The sequence below is a fragment of the Micropterus dolomieu genome, linkage group LG22, assembly GCF_021292245.1.
Source record: "Micropterus dolomieu isolate WLL.071019.BEF.003 ecotype Adirondacks linkage group LG22, ASM2129224v1, whole genome shotgun sequence".
In the NCBI taxonomy this organism is placed as follows: domain Eukaryota; kingdom Metazoa; phylum Chordata; class Actinopteri; order Centrarchiformes; family Centrarchidae; genus Micropterus; species Micropterus dolomieu.
Genome location: NC_060171.1, coordinates 14,834,474 through 14,846,915, shown reverse-complemented (window position 1 = coordinate 14,846,915; position 12,442 = coordinate 14,834,474). Strand labels below are relative to the sequence as shown.

Sequence of the window (12,442 nt, the reverse complement as noted above, 5' to 3'; positions counted from 1 at the left end):
GATACCATCAAATGAGTCATCATTTCATTATGATGTTATTAATGTTATCTCTGTTCTCCCATATTACCCATCATCTACTGTGTGTGCTGTTGAGTTTCAAGATCTGAAATGTAGAAATCTTTTGTTCTCAAAAATGTCCAGTTGAAGAAAATACAGGCAAATACTTGACTTGCAGGTAGATAATGGGTCAGTTCACAGGCCTTTCCCCACTTAGACATATGTTTTCTTTAAGGTGGTTGTTTTGGTTTAACTTTTAATTAAACTCAACATAAACCAAAGATATCCACATGGCTGTATACTAGAAATGAGTTGGATTTTGTTTTGTAATTTTCATAAAATGACCATTTGAAGTAAAGAAAAAAAAACAAAAACACTGAAACTTAAAAATATTAAATAAACAAAAGCATAGACTTATTTATCTACAGGTTGGATTAGATTCACTCTTATGCTTGTCTTCTGCTCTTTAAGTGGACTTTTGCGTACATGGAATAATACACATTCACCAGGTTTGACTATTGTCATGCTGAATGTTTTAAAAACAAAAGGTGACAAATAAACAAAAACAATAACAATACAGACAACCTTTATTTACATATTATTACCTGGTTAGAACATTTCACAGTAATTACTGACATAATTTTTTGTCATACATGATGATTACCTGTACATGCATTCAATCTTATTCATTAACATAAACAGTAATGTGATGATACCCTGTACGTCTGGATATTGCTCAAATTGACAAGTAAATGGATTGAAGAGGATAATACTGGAAAGATCTGTGTACATGTTAACAAGATAGTACTGTTTTCACTAAGAGGATAAGTACCTTTATTTAAACAGGAAAGCTTTGACAAAGTGCATAAATTAAGTAGCTTCTCCAACAGCAGTTATTGGGAGACTTACATACAGTGTTAGTTATCTTGTTTGGCGTGAAGAGGCTCCTGACGGTCTGAAGCTAGGCATGCTGGGACCACAGGAAGCGATCGCAGCGCTCTAGCATCGTCTGGATCATCGCTCTGAAACACAAAACAAAAGAATAGTACTGTAATGTAATTTTATATATATATATATACATACATACACACACACACGCACACATACATACATACACACACACAAAATAATACAATGTAATAAGTCCATTCAAATAACACTGATTCTCTTTGGTCGTAGTGGTCCCTTTTCTGACTATGGAAAGCAGTTCCTTTACTGACATTTCAGACTTCATTTACAAATTTTGGTTCAATATTTACTTATTAAAAAGGGATTTTAGGACCACTAACTAATAACTAGCACACACTCCAAACAACAGAGACCTCTCCAATATTTTAGTCTGCTCTCTTTGGAAAGCAAATTTAATTAAGTTGATGGATCAAAATGGCATTACAAGCCTTCAAAAGATAACTAAAATCCCATCACATCAGAAAACTTCGCAAATTTGTTTTATGTTTGGTTAAATTTTTATTGTTGTCGACAACTAAAAACATATTTGAAAACAGTACTGGAACTCTTTCCCACCTCTGCCTCTTCTCAGCGACCCTCAGCAGCTCACAGACCAGTTTGGAGTGCGGCGAAAGAACCAGCTGCACCCCGCACTCCTCCAGAACGGCCAAGGCGCGGTCGGGCCCGGCTGTGCGAGCCAGCATCAGGGTCAAGTTCTCCGGGCTGATCTTTCCACCGCAGTCTGTTGAGCCGTTGGACCAGCTGCTTCCGTTCACACCTGTGACCTGCTCTGAGTTTACCACGCTGCTGCACTGCTGAGATATCTGGATCAAGAGCTTCCACTCTTCCAAGTTTTGGGGCTCAACACCTGGAAAATAATAGACATTAGACTATGAAATGGCTTTCAAACCTTAGCTAGTGTGTTAGTGTGCTTTAGTTAGAGTGGATTTAACTCATTTGGGTGGTTGTTAGAAGAGCTACTCTGATGAGAGCAGACCGTGTCATTAATGATGTATGACTGATGCTACAGGCTGACCGACCTTGGTTTGGGACCACGTGGAGCACCCAACTATAAGTGAAAGTTTTTTTGGGGGGGTTTTTGTATAACTTTAAAAAACACTTTACAGGTTATAAAGTGCTGTCTATTTTAAGGTTCTGTCTACATAAACATTGACTAAATGTTAATCAGCTGTACTGTTTGCAGTTGCTGACATGTTTTTATTTCTCAATAATGACAAGATAAAGAAGGAAAGTTAAACTAAAGCTGTGTTTCTACTTCTGGAGTTTGATCTTTTGGTGCTGAAGGTCACGCTGACCCTGTCTGTATGTTCCTTCCTAAATGAGACATGTAAAGTACCAAATGTCCAAGTTTATCACCAGGAAGTTGCTATCAAATAGCCAACCACGCATAAATTCCAGTTTTAAACTGGGATAAGTGCCATGTTATAATATTATCAACAGGACACTACATATTATATTGGCATTTGTACTGTTACACTGTTCCAAAAACTCCCCTCAGTCCAAATTATTCCCCTGGAAAGTGAATCCACTTGTGTGTGTTCATCTTTGTCCGTCTATTTTGGCTCTACCTTGTAACTTATGTTGAGACGAGGTTACTGTGGATAGTTTAGATATACATGCTGCGCTACTAATGTATAGTATGTGCATGGGATTTCCATGCAGAAGACATGTGGTTTTAACCCCTGACACCCATCACTTTTAGATTATATAATGTCAAATTATAATTCTGCTTGCGCATGAAAGTGTCCAAGGAAAACATTTGGGGGAAGGTTTTACCCTCAGGTTCCTCCAGTAGACTGATGTCATCCAGCTGACAGATGGTGGAGAACGCTTCTGTGCGACGCTGCAGCTCACGGCAGAGGTACAGGTAGCCCGTCCAGTATCTAAAGTTGCATATGATAATGCAAACTCACTACCAAACATCAACAGCAAAACAAACAAAAGAAACCTAAAGACCTAAAGAAAATTAGAAGTACCCATGTCTGCGGCAAGTCTCTGTCATCTTCTGCTTGGAAGACAGGTCTGCAGGAAGGCCAATCAGGAGAGACAGGAAGCGTCCGTAACCCCAACTGAAACAATGAGAATGCCACCTGCAGCAGGATTTACAAGAATTCACAGTTATAATTATTCTTATACTTGACTTTCACTACTGGATTCTATTTAGGCCACGGTAACGTAAAATAGTCAAATGAATGTACCCAGGATGGTAGCGTAGATAACATCCACCTAGGTATAGCTTTGTTATTCTTTAAAATTTGTTGTTGTTTTCTAGCCTCATACTAAAACATACATTAATAAAAAGGAACATAACTGTATTTAGATTTTTTTCACACACTAACAGAACCAGACCTGGGCTGTCCATCAGGGGTCAGAGTATCACAGTGTTGAGGGGCATCATGGGTAAGTGCCAGCTCCAGCCAATCCTGTCTCAGGGATTCTGGTTCAAGCAGAGACTGCAAAAAGGACGACCTAAGGGAAAAAATGAGTGTAAAATTCAGCAACAAGAGGACTTTAATATCTTTTGTGCCTTTGACAAAAAGATGAAACTGAAGAAATACCTGTGCTCCTCAGTTTGTGATTGGACCAGATTATCCAGGTATGCCAGGAAGTGGCTTTGCTGAGCCATGATCATTACGTCAGCAGGAGTTATAGTAGGATAGAACTGGGTAAACGAGCGTACAGCCGCCTCCCCATGCTTTTCATACAGCCTAGATAATAGCACAGGGAAATTATTTTACAAGCTTCATCACAACTGTAAATAAATATATATAAATATGTGCTGACTGAAGAAATATGTGTACTGACCTGTGTAAGTGAGCGAGGAGAGGAGGAGCACTCCAGGGCTGCAGCTCTCTCAGACTGCGCAGTGATCTCAGCAAATCTCCTCTCTGAATAACCTCCACCACCTTACTGGACTGAGTGAGATCTGCAGAGAAACAAAAGAAGTTGATATATATTTTTTTTTAATAAGATTAAACTATTAGAGTATCAGAGCAGTGTGGAGTTACTACATGAGGTCTGAAAAGAGGGATTGGATCGCGGAGGTGGATTATAAATTGTAGATATAAATTAATACAGTTTGTTGCCCATAAGCTCCAATACCACATAACTAAATGAGGACAATCAGGATCAACATTATGTGACAGATTTTTAAATGTTAATTAAATTAGTACAGAGGTTACTTTCTAATTTTTTTTTGTTCTATGTGATTATTGGTTAAAAATCTTCTAAGGTAAGAGACTGAACCAGATCTGCACTTAGCAATAATTGGTTATTATGACAAGCTTTTCATACAGCCATCAACAAGTATTAATGTTTGACATGGTTGGAGCAAAAAAACAAAATAAACAACCAAAAAAAACCCCAACAACTTCTAATTGGAAAATAATCTGATCCTCTATGTTTTAAAAAATGATAAAATGATGACTGAATGGTTTTTATGGTTCGAATGGAACAACTGCTCTGATCTCCCTCTGAAACAGTGTTTTGGACATTTAAGGACTTGACTGCTACTGTGGGATGTGATCCAATTTAGAAATATCTATACAAATTCACTTTAAGCATCATATTATCAACGCTCTTATTTCCTGTTTGTCTGTGTTTTCCTTTTTTTCCCTGTATGTGTACGATTTAAAAGCTTCTGACCTTGCATGGCCTCAGTGAAGGAACTCTGCAGCTCCGGCTGCTCCTGATAACGCAGCAGACACATTCTTCTCACACGCTCTTGGTCCAGCAGAAAGAAGTAGCGGCGCAGAAAAGTTGTGCACCCCAATGCTTGTTCATTCTCCTGGTTTCTAAAGCAGCTCAGCTCAGAGTACAGCGTCGCCAGCTGGGTGAGATCAGCCAGGAGGTCCAATGGTACAGGTCTGGGCGACGCCACTCTAACAGGCTCAGGAGGCTCCTTCTCAGTGGAGTCACAACAGTCATCTTTGTCTCCGAGCTCAGGAGACTCTTCTTTCTTCTCCTCTGAAGTGGTCTCTGTTAATTCTCCTGGTAAGCAGGTAGCTTCCTTTTGTTTCTCTAAGTAGGAGTTTAGATAATCCCGCTCCCACCTCTCCTCTCCTTGTCCATCCATGGTTGAATCATCCCCAGCAGTGGACCCCTGCGCTACAGGTCCGAGTATTCGCTCCAGCACCAGCAACCACTCAAGCAGAGTGTCTCCCAGGTAGACTGGATCCAGTAGCACCAAAGGATCTTGGATGTGGGTGCTGATGTTGGGAAAATGTAACATGTATAACATATAAGTTTAGTTTCTACAATTAAAGCTTGGTTAAAATAAGTGAAATCCTGGTCGGCATTCTAACAAAGTGTAGTACTCACATAGCACGCTCTGTTGCTGATCGAAGTTCTTGCAGGTCGGCCTCTGTGTTAGGCATTTCGTCATAAACTCTGTGACGACAAATAGAATTCACTGGTTTTATTCATTCATGCATTCAAAACAAAGGTAAAAGTTATTTAGCCAAAAGTATAAGAAAAGATGAAATGACTGTGGACTAATTTCTCTTTTATAAAAATTATAACACCACCACTTTTTTTCCATCCACTTTTATAGGTTTGTACTTACCCATTGTCCATCTCCTCTGAGTATGGAGCTGTCTCAGTCTGTCCGCCCTCTCTGAATTCAGGCCGTTGCCAGAGCTCAGAGTTCATCTGGAGGGTGTTGATCTTCTCGGTTGTCTTCTTAACAAAACTAGAAACACTGACAAAAAGAAAATTGAATAAGAAAAGGAACTTTCACAGATAAGATTACTTCAGAAGTGTTTACCAACTGATGACCCGAAAGGCAAACAGAACTACAAAAAGTGGACAAATTCATGACAAATGACTGAGGGTGATGCTTGAAATGAAACCTGCCACATGCGCCTACACAGTTGAACAATGAATAAAAAAAAACTAAATGTCTTCAATGGAAAAGGGAAGTAAGCCATCTAAAAGCACAGCTGCACTTGAATAATGCAGTTGAATAAAATATATATATATATATATATATATATATATAAAAATAATACAATACAGGAGTTTCAAAGAAAAAAGAAGTACACAGATAATTTCATTCTTCTATTTAAAGCTGTTAGCATGTCTGTCCTTTATTTCACTGGATGTATACCTGTCTTTGACGGCCTGCAGTGCGATGCGAGGGGGTTTGGGGCGGAATGAGAGGGGGAGGTGGAACTGCAGGCCTTGCTCAGACCGCTCAGGCTCCATGCGCTCGCTGTTCTGTGGATCTGAATAAAGATGGGGGCAAGAGCCAGAGGAAAAACACAGATGGATGGAGTACTGGAGGGTAACGATGAGAGGCAGAGGACATAATGCAAGCAGATGGAGCGAAGGTGATAGACACTACTAAAGAGGAAACGAAATTAAACGCTGCACAATGCAGAAAAACTGAACCATAATGGTGATATGTGTGTGATACAATGGGACAGACAAGAAACATGACATTAACAGTGTGGCAAAGAAAAGATTATATTCATAAAGCATACCAGCCATTAAAAGTGATCATTCAGCTCTCACATAAAATCCAGAGGTACAGCAGAGCAGCACTATTGATTCAATGATTGTATTTTTTTTAAAATCAATTCAAAAACTCATTTATTTTAGAGGCAAACATACAAGACATTATGATGAACAGGTACATCTGAGTATTAAGACAACAGAGAAAAGTCAAAGAGTAAAATTATTATCAAATGTTCATATTGACAAATCTTTAGCAGCCAAAATATAAATATCTTATTCAGCATTTTTCCTCAATGTTTAGTTTTTTGTGCTAGATATAAAACTTCAAAAATAATTTCACTCTCTATTGACATCAAACTCAGAAGAGGAAGAAAAATAGTTTGTTCCTGCTAAACACACACCCACACACAGTATATACAGAGAGAGAGGAAAAGAGCAACAGAGAAAAAGTGAGTGAAAAAAGAAACAACAAAGACCGTGTGTGAAGACACTTCTTATTTTTATGTTTCTGGTTTGCTGTGATCGTTGTTTTAGCAATCGCTTTTTTGGGGTGGGGTTTAATTTGTTCTGCTGATTAAGAGTTTGTTGTCTGAGAGTGGATGAAAACACCATGATCTTTGAATCGGTTCAGTTACAACGTCATATTAAGATAAGATAAGATCAACTTTATTGTCCCTGAAGGGAAATTTGTGTTGGGCATCAGTGCCAAGAGCAACAGTAACACATGGGGACTTTACATTCACATTCATCATACAGTCCGCACCATACATTTACATTACATTGCACAAGTATCAGAGACCCTGCCCCTGTCAATAATTAATTACAAGGAAGGAGAACCTGAGTTATATAAACCAATTAATTATTATATTCAATTGCACTTGAGCACATAAAGCAGAAAACAATATTAGGGCTTTTGTAGGTTATTAAATAAACAAATTAGCTGGAGCCACTTTTTGTTTGTGTTATTAAAGGCCCTGTACTATATTAAAAGCAGACTTTAGCTCTGAAAATATGCCACTGTAGTTCTGTATAGCAGGATACTGTATCCATATCACTCTATATATAAACTTTCACCCCAGGGAATCCTCCAGTGTTTCTTCATTCATATCTGGGCCAGAGTGTGTAAATTAAATTAAAATAGAAGTAAATAAGGTTTTAACAATAAGATAATACAAAACAGGTATTCATTATCATTAGTATTACCTTGTTAGGGTAAATTAGTTTATTTCCAAAAATAACATTACATTTTTGCAGCCATTTTTTTTGTCTTAATAAATTAATATGTAAATAAAGTATAGGCAATGATAACCCTTGTTCAACTTGATTTCATCTGGTAATTATTATATTACTAAGAGTAATTATTGTTATTACTAGTAATAATTATATAAATATTTAAAAACACCTGTTCATTGATCAAATTAGACCATCCTAAGGGTATCGACAAAAATAACCTGAAATTGACTATAGATGAATTTTAAGATGTACTGAATTTCATGTTTAAAGATAGCAGTCATTTTTTCTAACAACATTTGTTAATTTGGCAGCTGATCATCTCTTACCATGATCCACCTGATCCTCCTCCTGCACAAAGCTGAACTCTTTGAGCCGCTCCTCCTCTGACACAGAGTGGTTGATGAGGGAGCTCGTCTCCTCATCTGACTGACTTCCTCTGCGGCTGATCACACGATAGATTCCACAGTCCAGGACATTGAAGCTCTCCTGGATAATTGTAGAAAAGAAAATTAAGCCTAAACTGTGTCATAAATCAGTTTCCAACGTAACATAGTAATTATGTTCATACAGGCCAAAAGACAATGATTAAGTATAAATGTGCCTTTTATATGGAGTTGGTCTTCAACATATTTTGCACATTATTAGTAATCAGTAAGTTGTATTATTACACAAACTTATTTGCATGCTATATAAGTAAGTCAGCATATTCATATAATTATGTTAGTATATTCGTATAATCTTTTTACTATACTCAAACATGAAGTAGTGTGCCAGATGTTGCTGTGGCTAGGCAGACGCCCACTAGTTAAGGGAAGTCCAGGGGGAACTCCCTCTCCCCGCCGTCAGTGAGTCTGGGGTTAGTAAGAACACGCTTAGGTTAGCAAAAGGAAGGTGCCAGGTGAAACAAGGATGTGACCGTTAGCATGAGCAACTTACAAGCAACTGAAGATAATCTAAAGGGACTGACAAAGAGAATGTCAATAGCAAGGTCAAAACGATGAAATGGTTGAAAAACGACTTAAGCTGTGCAGTAAGTTATGGACAGTCGAGTAGGGGAGTAAGGAGAAACTGAGAAAAGGGGGGAAGGGTATAAAACCAGGCTGAAGCAACCTCAGCTTTAGTTCTGCATTTTTGGACCTGTGTGGTGCAAACTCATTTTCATGTCTTACAAAAGAATAAATGACTCTTAGGGGAACAGAACTCTGTTCATGCCTTTTTGGGTCTTTGTTGCTGCATTCAAAACTTGTTTTTCCATCGAGCTTTATTTATAAATTTATTCCACATAATGATATATCAGATATCAGCGAACTAATGTGTATAATACAGGTTTACAGAAGCTGCGTGCTTCAGTTACAATTGAATTAGAAATATGTTGAATGGACATTCCTGTTAACAACAAAATGCTCTGCTTCTGTGTAAAACAAGACGTGCGACCTCTGACATATATAGCAATTGTAAGTTGCTTTGGATAAAAGCATCAGCTAAATGAGTAAATGTAATGTAATGTAAAACATTATCCGGCTAATGTTAGCTGACTTTGTTCATACAAGGATAATTCCACTGTTGAAACCTGGTAATTGGTAACTTGGATCCCACAGCAAAGTAAATGAAATGGAAGTTGGGTGCGTGCTCATCATCTACAGTTATGGTGGTCACCATTACCTGGTAAATTGATTGTTCAGAGAAATTATCTATAGAAAGTTACTTTGACTTACATGTGAGGAGATGCTACTTCTGCGGCTGCTGGAGGCGGAGCCCAGAGGCTCCAGTTTAGTGATGACTTCCTCCAGCTGGCCAGACAGCTCAAGGTGTGTGCTGGGACTGAGCTGGGACCTGAGATGCTCAAGGCGGTCGATGGGAATTGATTTCCTGGCCTGAAGTAAAACACAGGAATGATGAACAAGGCGATCATAAATGCTTTATCAACACTTCAGAACAATGCTCCAGGTGTCAAGCGCTTACTTTGATCATGAGAAGTGTGGGTAAGGTTCCTGATTATGGTCTGGTATGATAATGCTCGATTTACTTCAAACTGTACATTTCACATTTAGTTTTCATCATCTACACAATCCAGATTCACTTGGGGCATATAGTACATAGATCAAATTACTGTATGGACTGACCATATCTAGCACCTGCACATTTATTTTTCTACTTGTGGTCAGGGCATTCAAGGTGAGAAACTTCAAGTGACCAGGTTTATTCTGTGCTAATATCCTTACTTAAGCTTGGCCCAGACTAAAAATTTTAGTTACACAGTACACAGACGAGGCCAGTTAGGGCGGCAGTAGCAGCCATCTTACCCTGCTGGTGGTGATTGTGTGCTGGAACATGCAGCAGACTATAGCAGCTAGAGGCCAGGACTCCCTCCGCAGCAGACGCTCGACACAGCGCTCAGCAGATAACAGGGAGAGGTGGGACAAACGACCGCTGCCATGGAGACAGAAGAGCTCGTTGCGGTAGACAGCAATATCAACCAAATCTACAAAACCAGAAAACAGCTTTGGATCAATTTAAAGTAAATCAATCAGGAACAACACATCTGGGTGATGAATTCTAAAATGATTAAATATTATCATCTTTTATTTGTTGTTATTAATGATCAGTAGTCCAAATGATTCAAGGGTAAGAACATGTCTAGGATCCATATCAATATATAAACTGATTGTGTGGGTTGATCAATAAAATGTTTGCTTAACTACTCCAAAGGATTTTGGGAGAAAGCAGCAAACACACCTTTCACTTCAGTCCACAGCAGCACTTGTCCATTCAGAGGTGTGAAGATATAAATAGCTGAATCAGTCCAGGTCACCAAGTTTTGGTCTCTATATAAATAAATAAAGTGTACAGTTAGTCAACTGACAGACTTGCCTACAGTTATTATCTAAAAAAAAAGGCAACTGACAAGCCTAATAACTCAGATAATAAATTATATATAACATTACCCCAAATAAAGAAGTTTAGGGAAGGCGATCGACTGGGGGCTCTTCTGCGCTGCGTTGTAGTGTGGCTCATTTCTGCAGGTAACAAAAGACAAATTAGGAGTTTGCCTTTTTAAAGAAGACAACTTAAAAGCAAGAACAATCAGTACCTGTAGGTGATGAGAGGTAGAGGAGGACAGGCCAGTGGCTGTTTGAACTGATGGGTGCTGAGAACCTCGCCATTAAAGCTGGCCTCCCATATTCGAGACCCCGGTCGGGCACAGTAGAGCAGGGGGGGTTGACCAACTAATAATCCCCTGTTCTGAGGGAAAAAACAAGCTCCATACTCCCCATCGCGCTCCTTATTTCCAACACGCCAGAACTTCTCTCTGAAGGCAGGTATAGACAGAAAAATACACCACTGCTGAGATATGTCCAGGGATCATCTTCAGGAGTGAGCAAAATTATCAACATGAATAACATTCTGACAGAGTTGTTTTGGGAACCCAATTTGATTACCTTTTTCTTAACTCATTAATTACCCATATAACATTAGACTCAGCTGCATTATTATTTTAATAAAAATGGTTAATAAATGTTACTTTCATCCACTTTCTCTACCTACTTGTGCCGCGCAGAGTCACAGAAAAATTACTTAATTATAAACCAAATGCTGAAATTGTCCTTAAGCATCCTCAATAAATCAGCATAAAATGATTATGTATATGACTGAAATATAGATTCACCATAAACAACACTGAAGTGTGGACAATATTTACCAATATGGGGGCATTAACATGCGCCCTTTGAGAGTCTCTTTCTCTAAAGACACTCTTTGAGAGACGCAGTGTGTACTTACCTCTCTGTGTCACAGAGGTAGCAGCGGCTCAAGGAAGACACCATCAGGCGACCATCTTGGTACCCGAGCTGAACCACTTTGGAGTCCACAGTGGTGACGGTCTGAACAGGGAAGATAACGAATGCTGACCCCTAGCCATAAAGAAATCAAGCATGGATATTTGAAGAAGGATATGTACATTACATATAATATGAGGACAAGAACACAGCAAAGAGTGACATTGGTTCATTTAGCTGAATCACAAGAAGTGCAAGAAAAAAAAATCTCAGCCAGCAATTATAGGCATATTTCTCGAGAGCCTCAAAGGTTTTAAAAATACTAACATTTGTCTCTCATTTCCACATGATTCCTATTGCCAAGACACAAATGTGATTTATCACTTATTAGAAAATATAATCACCTAATTGATTATGCTGGTGGTTTTGCACATTTTACCCTTTTTTCTACCACCTGGTTAACCTTTACATTTCAGTTTGAGATGAAAATGAACTTCAAACAAAAACTAACGAAACACCAATTTTCAATTAGAGAACCTTACTTTGTTGAACTTGCCAAGTGAAAGTCATTTATTTGAATTTTTAGATCCTTCGTGAGGTCTGTGATTTTGGACTGTAAGCAGGTTTGAAGGGTCAGAGAATTTAGTAACCTGTCACCTGGCTTCAATGTAAGGCTTGGTAATTTGATTTAGTTCAGAGACCTTACATAACTGCTTGTGGATCAACTTCAAATTGTCTAAAACATCTCAAAAGCTGCATTTACTTCAGCAGTCAATACCTTGCCAAGTTTGGAGGATCCTGCACGGAGAAGAGACACCTTGCCTCCTGAGTCCCCGACAAAAACTCTGAGCGTGCTGGTGTCCCAGCAGAGCGCAGTGATGATCCGACCTCGGTGCTCCCAGGACACACTGACTCTCTCTGGACGTCCCCGCCGCTCCAGCTGCAGCTCCCACACCGCCACCAGACCCTGACTGGAGCAGAAACACAGCAAACATGGTGAACAATACAGG

General features: G+C 39.0%; 1 protein-coding gene across 1 annotated transcript; it reads right to left on the bottom strand.

Annotated features, from left to right (window-relative positions):
* Positions 1-566: 566 nt before the first annotated feature.
* Positions 567-12,403, bottom strand: hps5 (HPS5 biogenesis of lysosomal organelles complex 2 subunit 2; the record flags this gene model as incomplete). Its single annotated transcript, XM_046037244.1, is given in 19 exon segments — positions 567-1,019; positions 1,522-1,813; positions 2,743-2,849; positions 2,943-3,056; positions 3,316-3,435; positions 3,525-3,674; positions 3,772-3,892; positions 4,612-5,174; positions 5,287-5,355; positions 5,531-5,665; positions 6,074-6,191; positions 7,983-8,142; positions 9,372-9,530; positions 9,960-10,138; positions 10,393-10,481; positions 10,602-10,673; positions 10,748-10,966; positions 11,437-11,567; positions 12,211-12,403. Coding segments are annotated over 19 exon segments (3,052 nt in total), but the record flags the coding sequence as incomplete, so codon positions are not given.
* Positions 12,404-12,442: the final 39 nt, after the last annotated feature.